This window comes from Ctenocephalides felis, unplaced genomic scaffold (assembly GCF_003426905.1).
Source record: "Ctenocephalides felis isolate EL2017-DRISC unplaced genomic scaffold, ASM342690v1 CF-g0.4_SCAFFOLD_01492, whole genome shotgun sequence".
NCBI lineage: Eukaryota > Metazoa > Arthropoda > Insecta > Siphonaptera > Pulicidae > Ctenocephalides > Ctenocephalides felis.
This window is the reverse complement of record NW_020537646.1, coordinates 15,886,319-15,908,944: the sequence shown is the minus strand read 5'-3', so window position 1 is coordinate 15,908,944 and position 22,626 is coordinate 15,886,319. Positions and strand designations below refer to the sequence as shown.

Sequence of the window (22,626 nt, the reverse complement as noted above, 5' to 3'; positions counted from 1 at the left end):
TTGAAAAAGAAAAATTAATATATCTATTAATTACACTGATTTTACTTGCAGATTTAACGTGAAGATCAATTGAATTAATCGAGTGAAGCAACATCGACAGTGAATGGTACAATCAACAGTCAGGATGACGCTTTATTTATATTGCGGATTGCTCTTGGTGATGCAAGGTTGGTAAACCAAAGACATTTACTTATTATATTTTGTGAAGGGTTATTTCAATATGTCAATATCTCTTACTTAGCACATACGTACTTATTAGCACAGTATATTGACTTATTTAAATTTCAAAACCTTAATATACAAGTATAGTGTATTAGTGAAAATAAAAAAATAATAGAAAAATTTTGAAAATTAAAAGAAAAAATTCAGTATTTTCAGAAAAAGCAATTTTTTCGATATTCAAAATTTACAAATTTTCAAAAAAATTCTGAAATGTAATTCAAAATTCTTGAAAAAATCAAACTCTTCTTTTTTGACCTTTTAAGAACTTCAAATTGCGGGAAGTTCCAAAAAGGGTCTGGGCGTGTTTCCATAGAGAATTGGCTCCACCCTGGTATTTAAATGATTTTGATACCATTCTATAGGTATTTTCGAGAAAATTCGAAACACCAAATTTCAAATCCGTAGCCCATCATTTGGCCGAGATATCAGTGAAAACAGTGGCCCCTTTTTTCAAACTCACTTTTTGTCGGAAATATAAGAGATATCAAAAAAATTTTAACATCATTCTATTTATATTGATCTTTTCTATGTTGTTCATAACAAATAATGTGAGAAAATTATTTGTTAGTGCGTGAAAAGGTAAAAATGATTTTTCATTTTCCATTTTCTACCAGTGCGGCTTTTTTGACTACTTTTATATTAGCATCATTCGAAACCCTGTATATTTTTCTTCTATTATTCAAACATTCATTTAAATCTAAGTGGAACTTTGGGAGAAAAGTTGGAAAAACTTAAGCTAGTACGCGTTCAAGAACGCCCATATAAAGTCGCTTTGCAAGAACGCGTCTCGAGAAATCTGTGTATAAGTATGGAAACATTTATTAAAAACCAAAATTTATTTATATTTATTTATATTTTATTGTATTTAAGTATACTCATTAGTCATAATAAAAAATCCAACGCGCTGAATAAAAACTAATATATTTCAATGTATGAAAAACTTAAGATTTCAATATTTTTCATATATTAAAAGTAATTGAAAAATATATCTCTGTGAGCAATTTGTTTACACATAGAATTTCACAAATTTAATTTATGTGGTTTTCTTTTCATGGAGAATAGGTTAAATAGCAATTATTAGTTTTTGAATCGATATTAGTGCAAGGCACGATGCCGTGCACCACTAGAGTTTTTTTCTGTTGTGTCAAAATCATAACTCGTTGTCGTTTCAGAAAATCCTTCGGTCTACCTTTTAAAATGTATTAATTCGGGCACATCGACTTTTCTACCTAGGTGCAATAAATCCAACGCTTCACATGTTTTACATAACAGTCTGCGGCGGGCGTTCGTTATCGGACGCACGCGGTGTTCTCCGTGCGGTTTTCTGATCAGGTCACCGGTTTTATATATCACGCCTCATAAACTTTACTACTGCGTGATTACATACTGCGCCATAGTTCGTGCAATTTTCCTATGTCTCTCGTAGTACGGATTTTATGCGTGTAAGGACAGGAACAAATCACTATCAAAAATGTAACATTACAAATGTAACATACCAAAAGAACAGAGTAACGTAAGAATTTTCATCTCAAATGCAAGGATCAGAAAAATTATACTATTAAAGTTTGTTAAATTTCTACCACATAAGCATACGTATACAGAATGACGTACCGAAGGTATACAATTAACTCAAGGCTTACTAAGAAATTTTATTTAATAGCAATATTAAAGCTAAGCTTTTTTTGCCAGACGTACATACAAAACTGACGTACCAAAGTACATATATAATTGCAACAAAAAGCTCATTGAGAATTGTTACCTTACTGACAGCAATAACTATTTTTAGGCTCTTTGGTAATAATAACGTACGTTTTTTGGTATGGAAAACACGCCATGCCAAACCACACCCTGGTCTGATCCGTACTGTACCAGAATAGGAATAAAACCTAATAGAATCAATCAACAGTTCAATACTATATTGAAATGATTTTTGTAATCTTATATGAATAAAATAAAATTATATAAATTTTGAATGAAAGAGCACATTACAAAATTTTTTACAAATAACCAAGTGACTTTTAGTTTAATATACAATTTTCGAAATTATTTTACATAACGCAATCGGTATAACCACAGCCTATTTCGTTGATATTTTAAAGTGACTACAACATGGTTTCGAGCGATATCACGCGTTAGAGGCGTTTTCCATATTTCAACGTAAAAAGAATGCATTTGCGCTATCATCATAGTTTCAAAGCAGTGGTTCGAGCAAAAAATCCCCTTAAATTATAAAGAAAAAATTGCAAAAAAAATTAGTCAAAGATTGGCTATATATATATATATATATATATATATATATATATATGTATGTATTAGGGTGGTCCTTAATATGGACATTTTTTAATTTCCTTGCTCCCAAGTCTCAAATGGTTCCAAATTGATAAAAAACAATTCTCTGAAAGTTTTAGCTTTTAATATTGTCTTTTAGATAGTGCGGAATACAGCAAAACCTTTGTATGGAAATAGCATAAGAAAAATTTCAAAAATTTTAATAATGTTGTTTAGATGTAATTTAGCGAACAAATGAATGAATAAAACTCATTCATTTGTCGCTAAGTTATACCTTAAACTTTTTTTTTAATTTTCAAAAAAATTTTCATGCTATTTCCATAAGCAGTTTGATTGAATTGCGCACTATCTAAAAGTTAATATTAAGATCTAAAACTTTCAGAGACTTGTTTTTTATCAATTTGGAACCATTTGAGCCTCTGGGAGCAAGAAAATTCGAAAATGTCCATATTAAGGATCACCCTAATATATATATATATATATATATATATATATATATAATATATAGTTAGTATACTTAACTTTGGGCACCTGGAAAAAGTTATGAATTCATCCGTAGAAGGGTTCTCTTCCGGATTGCATCCGTTCTTCATCGATACCGTATTGGCCTACTGACCGAATACCCAAATCTTCCATTTAACACCCTGAATAATTTAGCTCAAAACATATTTAAGGCCGATCTTCGACCACACATGCCTAATAAATTTACAAGGGGATGCGATTAATTATTACATATCAGTTAAATCAAGTATTAGCAAGATGAGAAAAATTCTGGTCGCTACGTTGACTAGGAATTTTCAAAAGATATTGTAAATAAATGTCTTTCACTTTTACTGTACAGCTCTACGTTATCTGAATAATTTAGGTTAAAACATATATTTAAGGCCACTTGCCTAATAAATTTAAAAGGAGATGCGATTAATTATTACACATCAGTTATATTTTAATTATGTAAATGACTTTTTCTCGAACTATTGTTCAAGTTAAATCATCGATGAATTTATTGTTTCTTTTAATTCTAAAGCGCTCTACTTTATGAGACTTATGAGAGTTTATTCGTTGTATTAACAATTTACACCAATTATATTATAGAATGATGTAGGTGCACCCTGGTTCGTGAGTGAAAAATCTCTCACAATGTAAGAGTGTTTCCTAACCTTTTATGGGTCACGACCCATCTTATGAGGTAGGGGTTATCGTATAAGAAATGCAAATATTACATAGATTTTTTATAAATATTCTTTTTTCTACAGGAATATTTGTTTTGGTATAAAATATTGAAAATATCTACCATCACATTCAAATCACCCAAAGCGCATAGGTTAAAGTCGTGTCATTTTTAATTTGCCCCCATGACTTATAAAATTAGGAATAACTATTTATGATCACAGAATAGAAAACCTTCCCAATTCACTAGTTGCTTTGCTACTTCATACACCAGAAGTAAGTAGATTAAAAAAATATGGCCAATTAACTTGATCCAGTAAAATTGCATCAAATAGTAAATGCCCTCTGGGGTAACTACTATCTATAATTATATTTAATTATTGCCATCAAAATAACTCATAGAATTTATTTAATAATATAGAAAAAAATTATCATGATATAAGAGCTCTTGTAGATAATCTTTGATTTCATTATTCATTTTCACTATTCATCATCACAAACTAAAAAATCATCCAAATTTACTCGTTGCTTTGCTACTCCATACACCAGAAGTAAGAAGATTAAAAAAATATGGCCAATTAACTTGATCCAGTAAAATTGCAACAAATGGTAAATACCCACAGGGATAACTACTATCTATAATTATATTTAATTATTGCCATCAAAATAACTCATAGAATTTAACTAATTTTCTGATTGTTATTAACAAAATAAATTAAAAAAAAATGTACCATGATATTGACAAAACTTTCAAATCTCCAGTTTCAAAAGATGTCGATGGTTAATTAAACATATATGAAATAAAAGATTATCTATATAAGAGCTCTTATATAGATAATCTTTGATTTCATTTCATGTCATAATCACGAGAGAGCTATCGCTTACAGTTTGTCGACGGAATTGCATTTTCCATGGTATACAATGCACTTACACACTCTGCAATGCACCTTGTGCAAAATGTACATATTATAACTATACTATGGCTCTTTGATACGAACACACACTGCTCATTCCTAAAATAATGTGATTCTCAGTTTTGCTACCTCCTGCTATTATTTACATTACGAACAAACTATATCACATGATTATTAACTGCGTACGATTCGGGAACGGAGTTGCATTCAAAATATTACTATGTATGCTCATACAGATATTGAATATCTCAAGTTACATATTGAATAGAAATTGTAATGCAAAATTTTGTACTTCTAGAATGGTATGTCAACTCTTAGTATCTTCAATCTTAATATTTGTAAGGGAATGGATGAATAGTTAAATAAAGATACTCGATATAATTTTATCTTATAAAAACGTTACTTAACATTTATACTTTTTTAATGTTTATTTGTTGACTTTGTATATACGTACATTAGTCATATACATTTTATAACTTTACTCTTTTTCTCTTTACACTTCTATTTTATTTGATTGTATATAATTATACAGTGCACAATATATCCTTTTCTTTGTCAATAATGTTATAAAATTGGTTGGTAGAGAGATTTTTTGCCTTACTATCTTCTACCATAGTTCTTGTCCACCCTTTTCCCATTTTTTGCACTCCATAATGGCGGGCTCAGCATCCGCCGTAGTCACTCCACCCAAGCAATAGCCTTACATTTATACTTGTAACATCTAGAGTTACATATATTCTTGAAGTACGTGATAGACGATATTTTATTGACAAAATATTTGAATTAAATTTTATGAATAAATAATTTTTGTACTCGGTTGGCACTAGTCGCACAAACTTCTGTGTGTTTATTTAACCCTTCGTGTAATCATAAATTGAAAGAGTATTATCAATCACTCTAATTATTGAATTTTACAGGGTTAACATCAGTGATTTGTACAGCCAGTAATGGGGGTCCAGTTTATGTTAATGCTGTGAAAGCTGCACCACCGGCACCGGTTGTCCAAGCTACAATTTCTGCAGGCGACCAAAATCGCATTACACAGACAGTTTATGGATTCCTTGATTTTACTACAACCATTGGTAATACAGTTATGGTGTTTTCGCCGCAGAGTGCATCTCCGGCAGGTAATTTTACATCTTATTTTATTTTTTTAAATTTGATATTTTATATATTATCTATTTCATTTATTTCTGTTGAAGGAACTCCAAAGGTCGAACAAACAACAAAAGCTGCGACAGTAACAGTGATTCAAACAAAACCTACTGAATCTCAAAAACCTACAACACAAAAAGCTCCTATAGAAATTATCAAACCCAGCAAACCTATCGTCAAGTCAAGCACTGAAAAGAAAGAATCTAAGAAGACTAATATAGAAATCGTAAAACCTCAACCACAAGCTCAAGCAAAACCACCAAATGTTGAAATCGTGTCCAGCTTTGTAGAGGTTCGGGCTGAAACCAAAACTCCCAAGGTTGTTAGTCGAGTGGAAGTTGTCGAAGGTAATAATTTGAAATAGTTAAAAATTAATAAAAATTATATATTGGCACTGATTGATAAATTCAGGTACTGAAAGCTCGTCAATTGCTTCATCCAAGGTAGAAGTAGTCGTCAACAACGGAGCCACCGTTACTCCACAATTGCCACAAAAAAATATCGTGTACTCCAGTGTCATTGAGGTATTCATTTAAATATTTCAAATTTGTCAAAGTATCTAGTATACAAATTTTACATTTTTTAATCTGACAATTCTTCTTTAGGTACGAAGTTCAGGAGAAGATCATGATGTGCCAGTGGTCCTAAATAACATCGGGGAGCCTGAATATGACTATTTGTCAAGACAACCTGCCCAAATTGTTGATGAGAGTTATAGAATTATTGATTTGAAACGTCCTCCTGGTACTAAATTTATAATTATATAATATTTATGATTCATTAGATCATGTTTTTGATTAGTCGTAGATAATTTTTATATATCAATGTAATACTAGAATAATTTAAAAACTGAAAATATTGCTATAATAAGCTATACTAAAATTAGGTGGCAGTAGCGGTAATGTTCCACAGTCTCAAAATAAACCACAATCGAAACATAGACCAGCAGATTCTGGTAAAAACCGTCCTAATCCAAGTCAACAGGTATGTATATGGTTAGAAATCATAGGCCTTATGATACATATGTATATTAGGTCTATGTTTGTGTGCGAGTGTTTGTCTAAACATGTGTAGATCTCATGTCAGTATAAACCAACAATCTAATATTTCAAACATATTATTTTGATCAGTGGTGTTGTGCTAATATTTTTTTTGCCGGAACGCTAAAATTTAAAATCCGGTTCATAAACCGGTTAAAAAAATTTGATATATTTCGATAAGAACTCACAAATCTAATATATTGACTTTTTATATAATTAACTCTATTATACACAGCTAGTCTATACATTAAATTGTACAATTATGAGGGAATCATTGAGTACATAAATTATATTCTTCAATGACATTAATCATATTTATTCTGGTATTATTTGTATTCATTAATACCTACAGGTATTTATTATGATATAAAAGTACTCAAGATTTATTACAATACTTTATAAGACTTAACCTAATAATATGATAGATAACCTATTACCTATCATACTATAATGTATTATTGTATATCATCGATAGATATCTATTATCTATCATACCGTGAGATACCTATACCGTCATTAACTTATTATATACCTGCATACCTTTTACTTCTCATAAATACTACTGTCTAATTTATATATTCACCTATATTATATAGGTTTACCTTACGCCCTATGTATTATCTCTACCTATCTATTGCCTATACCGGGAATTGAACCCGGGACCTCCGCGTGGAAGTCGCGCACCTTAACCACAACCCTATCGGGTACCCCCACTAATAATATAATATGGGACGCATTGTTGTGGCCGCGGGTCATTTTCTAATTAATTAGGTAATTAATACTAAGGTGGCGCGACGACACGCGAAAAAAAACGGTTGATTGTAGCGTTACGGTGGTGTAGTGGATAAGGTCGTCGCGTGCCACGCGGCGGACCCGGGTTCGAATCTCGGTAGGGTTAATGTAGCGTGTAAAAAAAATATAGGTAATAGGATATATAGTAGATATAGGTTAGGTGTATTCGGTACACAATGTAGGGATTTGAGAGTATATAATGAAATATAGCGTATGGTACAGATGTAAGGCGTGTAGTATAGAATGCAACGTATAGGCACACGTAAGGCTATAAAAATACATGAATAGGAACCTATGATGTAGATGTTAGCGTATAAGAAATGCGAATGAATGTAAGATTTAATTTATAAATATTATTTTTTCTATAAGAAGTTCATACACCTCAATTTGTTACTAAATTAAAAACGACTTTGATAAAACCAGTGGTTTTGTGCTAATATTTTTTTGCCGGAACGCTAAAATTTAAAAACCGGTTCTAAAACCGGTTTTCATGTTTTTCCAGTTCCGTTCGAAAAGGAAAGAAACAAAAAATTATTACAAAACCCATTTTGTGCACATATATGTATGTTTATTACAATAATAATATTTAATAAAAATTAGTTGAATAATAACGTATAAAATTTACTTATTAAATCATTTTTTGTATGTAGCGATGTTTTTATATTTTTTCTTGCCGGAACGCGTTCCGGCTCAAAAATGATTTGCCGGAACGACGTTCCGGCGCGTTCCGGCTCGACAACACCACTGATTTTGATACTAGACATAAAATGCATAAAAAACAAACTACGATTCATAACTTTTGTGTAAATTTTTACATATATGAAATAAACATTTATGTAATTTTTTTCTGTTCATATCAGACATTGATCATTTTGTCAATTTGAAGTTTATCAAACAGCATTTGAATTTTTATGATTGTATATACTGCTAAAAATTACTTGAGTTCGAAGAATATATAATATATAGTTTTCTATTACCAGGCCCAAATACATCCAACTGGACTTGTCACTCGTTTGGGCGGTACTGTAGTAAAAGAAGGTGTCACAACTGTCCACGAAACAAGCGTTATCGGCACATACATAAATGGTAAAGCAATACTACTTCATTCTCTTCACTTTACCGACAAACTACATATCTCAATATAAACTTCCAAGAATTTTTAAAATACTGCCTTATGCAAATAATAATTGTTTCACAGGCAAATACGCACAAGTGCTTCAAAGTACCTCGAGAATTTATCAAGAGGGATCTAAACCTAAGCCAACCCCCTCGAATTCAGGGCAACCGCGTATTTTGAAGACCGCAGCACCACATCTTCAACAGCAAATAAAACAACAGAAGCACCATCAGGTCAACTCAGAGCACTCTGCTACTGGTCCAGATGGAGCTTTACCACTTGAAGCACTTTTCCAAGGCAGTCAAGGTATATAAAGACTCTGAGCAGGCAATTAAAAAAACTCAAATTTTGTGCAAAATGGTAAATTAATACTACGCTATGCTATGCAAGATGATAAATTAACAATGTCGGTAAAATAATTGTCTAAAAGACACAAGAAATTGACAGGTTTTATTTTGGAATTGAGCACACTTTATTCAAAAGGTTTGGAAAAAGTTTTACATAAAATATACATACTATAATCATATTACATAAAATTTACTATAATCAAAAATATTGTGTATGACATCGATTTTAGTAGTGTCTGAACTTTTTTTTACTGAACGACAATCGACAATCTTTCTAAAAAAGACAATCACATTTGCTATTTGTTAAAATTCATGTAAAATTTATTACAATACGTATAAATCAATTATGATTACTAATTTATTGATATTGTGTTTTTTTCTTCAGCCGACCAAACGCGTACACCACGCAAACCTTCAGTGCCAACAGCCGGAGGAGGCAATTATAAAAATCGCCTTCGTCCTGGTAAGAACCAGTCGCCATCTAACACTTTCCAGAAGCAGTCTCAGGACGAAAATAACGACAGACAACCCGATATTGCGCCATCGTCGACTAAAAAAGCTGCGCGCCGAACCTCACAAGGGCGCTATAGGTGAATAATAATACTGGCTCTATCTTTATTCGATAAATTGTACCATTTCAAGTTAGCTAATAGCAAAAGTAGTAGTAAAATATTGTTAGCAGATGCATTTGGTATAAACAAATATTTGTTGTTGCGGCATGCTATATTGAAGAAATATTTCCAGTCTTTACTATTTGCAATAAATCTTTAGTTGTTTAGTTTTTCAATATTTATTCATTTATCGATTAACCATTTTACATTCATTTAAAGACATTTTCACAATTATTCATCGTATTAATGTAGCAATGATTATTATACTAACTTTTATCATCTGACTTTATAGCAATCGTTTTGGTCGTACACAGCAATCCGAATTAGCAACAGTTTCCGTATTTTCTGAACAATCTGTAGCAAGTTCTACAAGGCGACCCAAATCAGGAGCACGTTTCGGTAAATCCAACGGCAATAATCATCAGCAATCTCCCATCAGCGAATCTGCTCCTTCTTCTGCCTCAAGAAGATCTTATAAGCCAAAACCAACGCCAGCTGAGCAATCTTCTAACGTTGCAGACACTACTAGCCTATATAAGTTCAAACTCAATAGGGCCCCCGGCAGATGGCAGTACAAAACAACACCGAAACCTAGGGTTACTATTAGGAAACAAATAGTTGACGAACCTCATCCAGGTAAATAACAGTAAAAAAAATTATATATATATATATATATATATTTATGTGTGTGTGTGTTTGTGTGTATAGTTTATGTATTTAGTGATTCAAATTATTAGAGTGTATGTGTCTAATTTGACAAAATGTTATTTAAACACTTTAAAATTAATCTGTGTTTGTTGATTAAAATAAATTATGGCAATATTAAAATTACGTATTTGACATTTAATTGATTGTGATATTTTTACTTATTGCCAATTTGATTTGACAAATCTCATCTTTTATGCAATAAAATTTTTGAAAGAGAGCATAATCGATTAATAGATTTTTTTAATTATTCGCAATACAAATGAATATAAAAATAATATATTACGATTAAAATTTAATTTTCAGCTACCCCATCTACTTTACCTTCCGACGGATCTGGGAATTCTGGTGCGGCTATATCAGATCCTCAAGTGATCTCCGACGCTGAAGATTTAGAATCATCAAGTTCTCAACATGGATCTAGATTATCAGACGATATCGACGAAACCGCAGATAACGCTATCGATGATCCGTTTCCAGTACAAACTATTAAAATAGCAATTTCTACTCCAGTCGATTTCCAAAATGTTTATTTTGAAATCGCCACAATTAAGTCGCCTTACACATTCCAGGTAATTTATTGCCTATCTATAATAATGCATCATTCATGTAAAATTGGCAAACTTCTTATGGGTTTGTTTCTTCTCAGTCAATTGGCATTAAATTACGCATTAAGTTCAAAAATATTTGAAATGAATTTAATCAAATATATTTCACATTTCATATGTTTATTATTATATCACGTTTTCATGTTGTCTCTTCAGGTTGGAACGTTAAAAAATACACGTTACGTAACAGTCACTTCAACCTTCGAAAAATTCCTGGTGGAACCAACAGCAAATCCTCAAATAGCTCCGACATCAGTTATCCCGGGTGAACCTCTCACCGAAGATATCCTTGCAACAGCTACTGTAGCTCCAGCAGCCAGTCAGCAGCATATTGGGCGTCACTTAGCTGATACTGGAATCGCCACTTTGCCACCTTTGTTATTACCAAGTGATGCTGAAACGCCACCTCTTGAGACCATGACCGAAACGTTTAGTACTGCTGAACGTGTACTCAAAACTCACGTGTTACCCATTGTAAGAAACGCAACTACTTCAAAAATAACGTTGGTACAGACATACGATGTTACCAGGTAAAAATTTACTGGTTGAAATTTTTTTAAATGTTCTTGGTATTATAATATTATTACATTGAAATGATAATTATTTGGGTTTTTTTCAAGGACTATTATATGTTAATTATTGATTATACTAACTTTTACCGATAGATTGGTAACGGCAACAAAAACCTTACCGCCTGCTGAAGCATATCATTTCGTTCCATCGCGAGCATTAACTGAATTCGACAGTGGTTTAGATGAAGCAGGATCAGAATTACATTTGGCGCTTGACTTCAGTGAAGATGGGGATGAAAACGAAAGACGTGATGCTGTTAAGGTAATTTTAATTATGCCAGACCTTTGTTTTTCATTACGTAATTTGTTACACTAATCGTTCAATCAAAGTCTAGCACAAATGTCTATTTTATTTAACATATACAAATATAAAAGTGATATAACTATATATTAAATTAAATACGTTAACGCTTTTATTATTCAAGATATATTTATTTACAAAATAGGTACTGCCCGCAGACTTAGACTTAGCCAACATCGGTTCAGATTTTAACTTATCCGAAGTTGACAAAACAAACAATGGTTCAAACAAAAAGCCTATTGGTCCTCCTAAAACACAACCTTCAACAACCCAAGCACCTCGTCCTGCCGAACCTCAGTTGACACCAGAACAACTTCAACAACTCGCTCTGCTGAGATTCTTGAATCCTGCGGCCGCAGCTACGCCTCAGCTGATAACCTCATCTAAACCAGTAGTGCGTTTAGAAACAGTGTACGAATCCCATGTGATTCCTTTATTCGACGGCGCAAATACCATATTTAGTACCATTTCTCGACCTGTGGCAACTGTTACTAAAACCGATTATGAAGTTGTAACAAGCACAGCTGCCGCGATTATACCACCAGTTTTGCCACCTAATCCACTGTTCCCGCAATTGCCAAATCAGCAATTCCAAATTACTTCTACTCCCATAGTGACTCAAGCGATTGTTACGGCTACCGACAGCAAGGTGTTGAAATTAACATTTGGAGCTAAAACTGCTTATACGACATTATATTCAACACGTGTAGTTCCCACCTTGGTCACCACCTATCTCACAGCATCAGTACCATTTGTTCAACCAACGGCGGCAGCTTTTCCAGGATATTTCCCTGCACCGTATCCAGGTTTTCCATTTGTGGGTTAACAAGATACCATTTTATAAGAATAAGATACCCAATTGGGTGCGCCAAATTTTCCATTAAAATGTCGTTGCATTAGCTATTGAGTATGCTATAACACAGAAATGAATTAGGTGTATAAGATAAATCGTTAGTCTGAATTTATTTATAAAAACGATCTATGTTCAGCAGGCTATTCTTTATTCAAGTGTTTATAGTAATTAACATAGACTTTTGAGTTATAAAAGCTGTTGACATTGGATGAACATATTGACTATATTCTTTCATCGTAGCTTTAAAACTATATTTTAATGAAAAAGGGTTTGTTTAACCTCAAAGATTTTAAGATTTTTAAATGTTAGGACCTGCTATATACATAACATCGAAGTACTGATGTGAGTAAATTTTTTGATCGAGTAATACAAATTATTTTCAAAATTATATTTTATATACGCACATAGTACCATTAAAATTTTATTTCATGTATGCTATTTGTAGGATACCAGATTATAAGGTGAGTAAGTAGTAAAGATATCGAACTGATGGTTAGGATTTTCAATATATTTGCAGGCACGTAAATAGAAGTAAAAAATTTGTTGTTATTTAATTCACTTCATCGGCATCTCACTAGAAACCACAATACACTTGCGTCACAGGTCGCATTCGAATAAATCTTATAATAATTTGTTATATATTTTTAAATTAATAATTTGTATAGTTATTGATTGTTTTATAATAATACATTGCATTATCATCGTCAAATAATTGAAGCATTTTGGCCGGGCAAGCAATAAACTTAAGAAATTTAAACATAGTTCGTTTTGGAACTGCCCATTTTTAAATTGCCTCCAATTACTTCATATCATCAAAATCATTACTAGGAGTTAATTAAAATAATAGTACTCATATGAAATTAAAAGAACAGCAAATATTCAACTCAATCTGATTAATTTCGACAATTTAACATTACAATTCTATACTACTACAGTGTTTGATCAATCATTTCAAATCTTTGTTGTATTGTCATTTTTTATGTAAAAGTGTTCTGTTTATATAAATAGTTATAATTTGGAAATTATTTACTATATTGTACAATTTGTAATAATATCTGTAGATTACTTTTGAAATAAGTACTTATATTCTTTATAAACAAATGTATGACAGTATATATTGTAAATATTAAGTGATGTATTTTTATGTTAGTTTCGAATCTAATTTATAAGTACCAGTATTGTATTTTTTAATAAAAGTATATTTATAAAAATCTCTTTATTTTTATTAGGCATGAATAACAATGAGTATACATGGCAATATGTATTAAACAAGATATAATGCAATCATAGAAGTGGGAAATCGAAAAAATTAAATCAATTGTATAAAATTCGATTAATTTTGGCTATCTCAATTCGATAAGAATACCAGTTCAATGTTATAAGTATTAAATCATAATTAATCTTTGACAAAACTTTGATTAAAAATACTAAATAAAAAATTTATTTTAATGAATTAAATTTTTTTTAATGAATAAAAATTCTAGGAGTGTTTAATAATTTCCGAACGAATCTATTATTATAACAATTGCATCATTGCATATAGAAATTCGTATTTTCATGTTTGTCGTGTTCGTTCGTGCTCGTTCTTTAACTGAGGACGCACTTTAAGAATTTTTTTTTTCAATATTACATTACATATAAAGATATCGAAAGTAATAATATAAGTAATATAAATGATGATCGAAATATCGTTTCAGCCTTATTACAAGGATAGGCTGATCCGGCTACCGTCTGGCAGAGGCATACCGAAACATCACGCCCGCTGTGAGATTGTGTGAAGCATCCACTTGTTACCGCCTGACCATCCTCTTCATAAGCTTTTGTGCACATGTAAGTTATGTTTTCAACTGAAACAAAATTATTAAATCTAAAACTTCTTGATTCTATTCTACAAAGTTACATGATTTTTGTTTTTTAACTTCCTGTAGCAAAGTTATAGTAGTGGTTTTCTGAACATTTTGGCATGCTTCTTCTTGGCTACCTCTTTGGCAAAAAATGGATGTGTGACACGGCTTTTTAATTAGGTAGCAACTATATTAACATATTTATTGGTTAAATACAACTAATTACAATAACCATCTTGTCCATATAGTACGGGCAAAATGACATATAAGATGAGTATATACTGAAATAGTAATTGCTAAGAAGACAGTTCACAAATAATACTACGCATGAACTCAAATGGTACAAATCATATTCGTAACCAACCTTCGCCTGGATCAGAACTTGATAAAAAGGTTCTTATCTCTTTTTTTACCGGTGAATTCTTTGGTCTGTTCTAGAAGTAATTAAGATAGGAGTTTTAAAAGGTTTCAAATTTCTTTTTTCTTGGCCTCGAATGCACTACCCTGTGGTGCTCGCGAGATATTTATTAAAAAGCAAACCAATATAAATAAATAATGAAACTTTCGCCAAATACCTCAATGTTGCTATAAAATTGATCGAAATCAATAATACTGCATAAGTTCTTAGGAATGAATTATTACTAGTAATAGCAATAAGTACGTCTCCAGAATACATTAGAAAACTACCATTGAAATAAACTTTTGAAGACGCACAGAAAAGAACATTTCGAAATCATAAGATCCTATTATTCGGTTCCTAAATTTCGATTGACTTTTAAACAAAGGGTTGAGTACTGTAGCAATATCACTAAAATTAATAATTACCGGCTCCATTGAAACTGTAAATATATTTTGCGCAAACATCTCCACCAACTAAGTTGCATGCGACATGAGCAGGATCATCTCGTTTATGTTCATCCCACAGCCAAGTTAAATTTGGTAAAGAGCCGTCATCTGCAAAAAATGATATTCTAATAAAATATATGCACTGTAACATTGTTTTCCGTTCTGCGGAGATAATCTTCTATAATAGTAACTCTGTAATGACAACAAATCACTATTAGCAATATTGGTAAATTTTAATTACCGAGTTAACATATCCCTCGACTAATTAGTGTTTTTATTTCATATAATAGGCCTACTTTGTATAAAATATTTATTCTAAATATATTTTGCTTTAGATTACCTGTGGCAACCAGTGGTAGCCTGCACGGTATGTTATTTGCCCCATATATGAAGTCCTCACATGATTTATTTTTGAACGCACTTTCGTTCCGGATCTTGGGTCCCAACCAAGTTAAGCGATAACAGTAGGAGTCAGATTGCGATTCAACAAATATTCCAGAATTGTTAATAAAAATTGCTGCAACAGATATTTTGTGAATAATAACTGTCTTCGATAATTAGTCAATAATTTGGAGATTATTTGTTTTCTACGTACCAACACTAAACACAATAGTAATCGTTATCAAAAACGACATGTTGAGTTTGATATACAAAAATTTCATATGTATATATAAAAAATAAAATGTGCAATAGAAAAATTTGTAGATATCATTTTGTCAATATTGAGATAAGATATTACCTTACTAATTTTTATCAAAAAATTTATAATCATTATCTAATGTCCGATAACTTGATTTTGTCATTATAGTGAATCATTTGCGTGAGTTTTGTTGGATTTAGAACTAAGTCTCAGAACCTGGGCGGAATTCGTATGTAGATTCTTTCTTCAACAAACATTGTACCGTTTGTATCTCGAAATTACTGGATCCTCCAATAAAAATATGAAAAACATACATTCATATATCCAAAAATAGATCAATATATAACTTTTTATACGGAATGCCAAAAGACAGTATCGAATACTAAGATGAGCTCCAAATTTTGCCTTATTAGGAAGCCGATAATAGCTTCTTTAAAATCGTAAAAACGTATCAAATTTGGAAAATAGACGCTAATTAGGGAAGTTAAATTTAGTTTTAATTCATTTATTTTACCAAATTATAATTAGTTTACGATTTAGGCACAAGTTTACTGCAACCATTCATGATGGGATAATCTTATCTACAATTTTTTTAAATCAGTTTTTTTACAGTTGCAATGTTTAACTATTCATGAATATGTGTACAATTTTTTTCAAAATTTCTATTTTTTTATATATAGCTGTTCAATCGACAATCCTATTTTTTTTCTTTCTCTATGAAACTTTAAGCGCGTTTTCCTCTAAACTGTATTTTCGCTATGATGCCCACGATTTTCAACTTTTATTGGACTGATTTACTGGAAATTTTATAGAGTCTCCTTTATAGATTTCTGTATGAACTACACTCTTGCCCAAATTCTATTATAACCGAAATTTTAAACAAAAACACATAAAATATTTGTTTATTTCAAATTTAAATAAGATAATTAAAAATGAGTCACCATAGCTGTTGTGTAGTGGGTTGTAGAAATACCGGCAGAAAAACTGACTTAATTCTATTCATTTTCTATAGCTAAGTGCAAAGAAAATCAACGGGAAAAGTGGATCGCTGCGGTTGGAAGGATAAAGTAAGTATCATAACCTTATTGTTATAAAAATACAATTCGGAGTATTATGAATAGTTGTAAATTTGTTATGTTTAGCAAAAAGAAAAATAATAAGTCAATAAATTGTTATATTATCAAAATTTAATGCTTACAGGAAAAAAATGTTTTGCAAACGATTATGTATAGCTATTATCCATATATTAATTACATTTTATTATATAATAATTGTAATTTTATGATTAAAAGAAAAATAAAAGTTATCACATAGCGAAGAAATGGTTATTTTGCAAACAGTTTAGTTAATACAAGGCTGAAATAATGCAAAATATATATTTGTAGTGTTGATGGATCACCGTGGGTTCCCAAGCCCTATAATCGCATTTGCAGTGAATCGGACGAGGTATTGATGAATTCTACCTACTTGTCAACAATATTTCCTTCAATTATATTTATATTTGTTTATATTTATTTACGGATACAGGAATAAATTTAATAATTACAGAAAATAAATTATCCTAATTGAATTAAGTATAGTAAGATACAACTATTAAACAATAATACGCCTAACATTAGTAATATCTAATACAATAACTTGATGAAAAAAAAATGTAATAAAATTCAAATAGTTTAATTGTGGTAGATCTTGAGAGTCTTCTTATGGTAAAAAAAATCCTTGAAATATCCGTTATGCAATTTTTATTTGAGTCTCATATCTAACAAGTCTCGAAAAGTTAATGTAGTTTTTTTTTCCTGCAATTTTATTTGATGGGTCTTGTCTTTATAATAATGTCTAAATCAGGTCTTTATAATATTGTCTAATTCTTTAGTTTGACCAAAAATAATAAAAAATGAGTAAATTAATTTATTATTTACTTATTCTGTTGATAAAATATTTTTATCATTATTATGTTGTTTATATTAAAAACTATTCCGAAATTAAGACATAAACTTTAAGGCACTTCACCTTAAAATGTTTACTGCATTTCTTTATTTAATTTTACTCAATTTAATTAATCATTATACTTAACCATAGATAAGTAAACATACTTAACTATGTTTTAAGTACGTTGAAGTAAATTTAATAATTTCAATAAACATTCAGCGTTCACATTATTACTGTATCTTGTTTATTATTATTTATAACAGTTATTTAATATCTTTTTTCTTCAACAAACATATAAAACCCATGAAAACCACACACTGATAGCCCCAATTAGTTCATATTTATTACGGCGCTGCAGGGGCGCTGCAGTCACGCTCTGAGCTACGTCGGTTATCAACTGTCAGCTACGAAGCGTGCGCTTATTCATATCACTTGTCGTCCTATGGTAGTGTAACATCTATGCTTTTATTGTTTATCTATGGATCATTTCGGATCATCTGTCGCACGTCATTACTGTCAATTGATATCAAAATGGCGTGTATGTTATTGGTTTTATCAAAATATTCTTTTAAATGTTTATAAAAAAAATAATAAACAATGGTAAGATGATAAAATGTGATATCATCAGCGATTTTATTGCTAAGATTATGTCAATGTCAGAAATTAATTACATCTAATATGTATACAAAAGCCAATAGTTCGTATAATTGATCTTTTATTGCAATATTTGTTGTTTACAGGGTGCAAATATTTCTCAGTTGGAGCGGGATATAGGATCTGATCAATTTCCTCCGAATGAGCATTATTTCGGCCTAGTCAATGTGAATATCTCGTTATATTTTATTTCGAATTAGGTTGCAATATTTATTTACCTTCTCTTGCAGTTTGGAAACACATGTTATAGTAATTCGGTATTACAAGCACTCTATTTCTGCAAACCTTTTCGAGACAAAGTGCTCGAATATAAAGCAAAGAATAAAAGAACTAAAGAAACATTATTGACATGTCTTGCTGATCTTTTTTATAGTATAGCAACGCAAAAGAAAAAAGTTGGATCTATAGCACCAAAAAAATTTATTGCCAGATTAAGAAAAGAAAAGGAGGAATTTGATAATTATATGCAACAAGATGCTCATGAATTTCTAAATTTTTTAATAAATCATATTAATGAAATTATATTGGCAGAACGATCACAAAGTACATGCAAATCTAAGAATGGTAGTGGTGATTCACCACAAGCAGAGCCAACATGGGTGCATGAAATTTTCCAAGGAATTCTTACTAGTGAAACTAGATGCCTAAGTTGTGAAACTATAAGTAGCAAAGACGAAAACTTTTTTGATTTGCAAGTAGATGTGGATCAAAATACTTCAATTACGCATTGTTTGAAGTGTTTTAGTAATACTGAAACACTATGCAATGAGAACAAATTTAAATGTGATTTTTGCAGCAGCTATCAAGAGGCACAAAAACGAATGAGAGTTAAAAAATTACCTATGATATTAGCTTTGCATTTAAAGCGTTTTAAATATGTGGAGCAATATAATAGACATATCAAAGTGTCTCATCGCGTTGTATTCCCTCTTGAGTTGAGGCTATTTATAACGGTAAAATTGGGATAAAAATATGATTGCAATTGACTTGATCTCACTTAAAAAAATTATATTTTGTAGTCTGATGATGCAGTTAATCCTGATAGATTATATGACTTAGTAGCTGTTGTTATTCATTGTGGCTCTGGACCCAACAGAGGTCACTATATTAGCATAGTCAAGAGTCATGGATTCTGGCTACTTTTTGATGACGACATGGTTGATGTAAGATATTTATTATGTTTATTCTGCCACTTGCTTATGCCAATATTATATGACAATACTAATTACTTTGTACTTAACATTCATTACTTTTCAGAAAATTGATGCTTCTACAATTGAAGACTTCTATGGTTTAACATCAGATATTCAAAAATCTTCAGAGACAGGGTATATATTATTTTATCAATCACGGGATTGTGTATAGTCCAAAATAAGTTTTAGTACTTTTACTGAATTAAATTTTAAAATTATCTCTTATATCCAATATAAGAGTATAACAAAATGTTTCCAAAGCCAAAATTTCATATATAAGCTGTATAACAGTTGCGAATGCTTTTACAATAATTGTTAATTGATGATATCATAATTCAAATAATTAGTTTTACTAATTATTTTAATTATTGTTATATATAATCATATTTGATTTGAGGAGGCATTTATAAAAAGAAATTAACAGTGGACTATTGTTAATATTAATTTTCTATGTTTTATAACATTGCGTATAGTAGTTATGTACTACTTATTATTTACTCCGCAGACTGTTTATACACAATGTGATTTTTACTACACTTTTGATTTCAAAAATGTAGAGACAAAATTAAAATTTTAAACAAAATCCTATACAAGGTGTTAAAATTCAATTTATAAGTTTATGTACATAATCTATTCCTCGTATGTGCCATTATATTTATTAAACAAGTGCACAATTGTTTATAATTATCAGTGCTACAACTTGTAAATTTGTAAATATTACAATTTAGTGTTAAATGTAATGTTAATAAAATTTGATATATTACAATAAGGGTATTTGAAACTTACTGTTTAATAATTGCTTTGAAGTTTCAAATTCAATTAGTTTCAAAATCAAAACTTTAATTTCTATATAAAGTATTCCAAAATTTTTAAATCATGAATAGTTATTTGTATTTAATACTTATTCATAAATATTCAAGTTTTAATAGGTATTTTCTTACTTTAAATTGACATTTTTTAAACCAAAAGATACAACATTTACTTAGAAATATGAAACCATTGATATTTCCATCTCATAATGGAATGTATAAAACCAATTATTCACATATTTTTCTAGCAGTGAAAATATGCAATTTTTTTGTTTTAGCAGAGCAGAATTTTTACTAGACAAACTGAGAAATGAAATAAAATCTGAAATAATTTTTGCCCATGACAAAACAAGCAAATTTAAAATAAAAACACAAAATACAAATTTTAATTATTTATTTAAAGTTTACAAATTTATGCAATAAATTCGTAAGGAATTGGTGCCAAACGTATTGGCTCATCAGTTCCTTTGACAATATTTGCTGGCCGAGGTTGAGCAGGTTGTCTCTTCAATGTAACATGAACTTTCTTTTCCTTGGCTTCATGTCGAAGACGTTCATTTTCCTTCACACGTTTCAAAAAATCTTCTCTGCATTTTGAATGCTTTACGTGTTCAATACGAATATTTATTCTCTTTGGAATAATTTTACCACGGACACGTTTGTTTACTATTACACCAAGCGCATGAGGGGTTACATTATAAACACGTCCAGTTTTACCATGGTAGGCTTTATAAGGCATACCTTTCTGCACAGCACCATTACCCTGAGTGAAAAAAATAATTGAGTGAGTAATTTATAATCAAAAGTCTTAGTCAAACAATGAACGCATTTGACTACTAGCGAGTATAAACAAATTGGTAATCATGGACCCAAGAAATAGATCTGGTATAATAAAACGCAAGCCTAAAATTTAAAAATCAACTTACCTTTATGTCTACTATGTCTCCCACTTTATACACTTTCATATAAGTAGACAGAGGGATGACTCCTCGGGTGCGGAATCTGCGTGAGAACAGATCCCTTGTACCACGCCGGTAGCCTTTTGAGTTTGTCATTTTTATGCTGCTGCAAAGATTTCATAAAAATAATATAATGTTAATAAAATAAATAACACACAAGAGCGCACACGTGGTACAAATAAGAATTGTCAAAATAAATATATTAAGTACGTTAGAACTTTAATGCATGCAAAACTAAGAAATTAATTAACTAAATAGATGAAATAAAATTACTTTCTTCGTATTAAGTGAACCTTATTGGGAATATATGTAACTCTAACTTAGCACATACCTTCAACGGGCAACTAGGTTAAGAAAAGAAAATGGAAGGCAGTCAACCACAGATCATACAAAAGAGAGTGACAGAGCATCACAAAACCAACATAAAAAAGTGAAACATTTCATTTCAATCAATGTTACCAACCGTCGTACATTACCATGAGGCAGCGGACAAGCTCCCCTCTAGCGGATTTTTAATTGAAACTGGACGACCAACAAATATGGCGGATGACACATTTATCAGTTGAATTTGCTCTCACACTAATATTTGTATTGTTTTGATGTAAAACGTGCATTTTTAGGTTAGACATTTGTTGTAATTCATATATCTTACATTTTCTCTTCGTTTATCTTTTATTATTTTAAAATAACAGATGTAAGAATAATGATATTCAATATTTAAAATTTGTTTACTATTAATAAAATGCATTATAATTACAGGATGGATATTCAATCAAAAAAATATGAAGGAAGTTCAAAATTTGAAGAGGCTTTAGTAAATTAAATCAATATTTGCTTGAATGATCATATTTTCATGCATCAAATATTATTAATAATCCATTTGCGAGTTTGATTCTTATAAACGTCACATTATGAAAGTCAGAAATTAGTTATACTGCTTTAGGTTTTACTTTTCAGATTCAATCTCGGGCAGTTTTCAGAATATGTGAAGAATGTACTTATATTTGAAATATTATTGTTACTCGCCACAATATTAGAACAAACATGTGTTGCTTAAAA

At 30.6% G+C, this 22,626-nt stretch overlaps 4 protein-coding genes across 6 annotated transcripts; 2 read left to right on the top strand and 2 right to left on the bottom strand.

The window, feature by feature from the left end:
• Nucleotides 1–51: 51 nt before the first annotated feature.
• LOC113369832 (ankyrin-2) lies at nucleotides 52–12,694 on the top strand. Its single transcript, XM_026610431.1, has 14 exons — nucleotides 52–167; nucleotides 5,510–5,719; nucleotides 5,795–6,094; nucleotides 6,159–6,271; nucleotides 6,353–6,491; nucleotides 6,634–6,731; nucleotides 8,560–8,665; nucleotides 8,778–9,002; nucleotides 9,429–9,633; nucleotides 9,947–10,290; nucleotides 10,666–10,931; nucleotides 11,124–11,497; nucleotides 11,633–11,801; nucleotides 11,986–12,694. Exons 1-14 carry the CDS (start codon nucleotides 104–106, stop codon nucleotides 12,664–12,666), a joined length of 3,294 nt encoding a protein of 1,097 aa, XP_026466216.1. The 5' UTR covers nucleotides 52–103; the 3' UTR covers nucleotides 12,667–12,694.
• A 1,625-nt stretch (nucleotides 12,695–14,319) lies between these two features.
• On the bottom strand, nucleotides 14,320–16,018 carry LOC113370931. The gene is made up of 4 exons (XM_026611601.1): nucleotides 15,979–16,018; nucleotides 15,724–15,900; nucleotides 15,363–15,491; nucleotides 14,320–14,540 (listed from the first exon to the last, which is right to left on the bottom strand). Exons 1-4 carry the CDS (start codon nucleotides 16,016–16,018, stop codon nucleotides 14,320–14,322), a joined length of 567 nt encoding a protein of 188 aa, XP_026467386.1.
• A 2,423-nt stretch (nucleotides 16,019–18,441) lies between these two features.
• LOC113370491 (ubiquitin carboxyl-terminal hydrolase 46) lies at nucleotides 18,442–20,057 on the top strand. The gene is made up of 5 exons (XM_026611161.1): nucleotides 18,442–18,552; nucleotides 18,693–18,773; nucleotides 18,837–19,559; nucleotides 19,626–19,769; nucleotides 19,864–20,057. Exons 1-5 carry the CDS (start codon nucleotides 18,550–18,552, stop codon nucleotides 19,969–19,971), a joined length of 1,059 nt encoding a protein of 352 aa, XP_026466946.1. The 5' UTR covers nucleotides 18,442–18,549; the 3' UTR covers nucleotides 19,972–20,057.
• Nucleotides 20,058–20,985: 928 nt separating this feature from the next.
• On the bottom strand, nucleotides 20,986–22,020 carry LOC113369979 (60S ribosomal protein L21). Of its 3 annotated transcripts, none has more exons than XM_026610613.1 (3): nucleotides 21,899–22,020; nucleotides 21,535–21,673; nucleotides 20,986–21,371 (listed from the first exon to the last, which is right to left on the bottom strand). In XM_026610613.1, the coding sequence occupies exons 2-3, from the start codon at nucleotides 21,661–21,663 to the stop codon at nucleotides 21,021–21,023; spliced, it is 480 nt and encodes a 159-aa protein (XP_026466398.1). In that variant the 5' UTR covers nucleotides 21,664–21,673; nucleotides 21,899–22,020; the 3' UTR covers nucleotides 20,986–21,020. The 3 variants fall into 3 exon arrangements, with proteins under 3 accessions (XP_026466398.1, XP_026466397.1, XP_026466399.1); XM_026610612.1 differs by having other exon boundaries at nucleotides 21,841–21,953; XM_026610614.1 differs by having other exon boundaries at nucleotides 21,535–21,670; nucleotides 21,899–21,950.
• Between the last annotated feature and the right edge of the window lie 606 nt (nucleotides 22,021–22,626).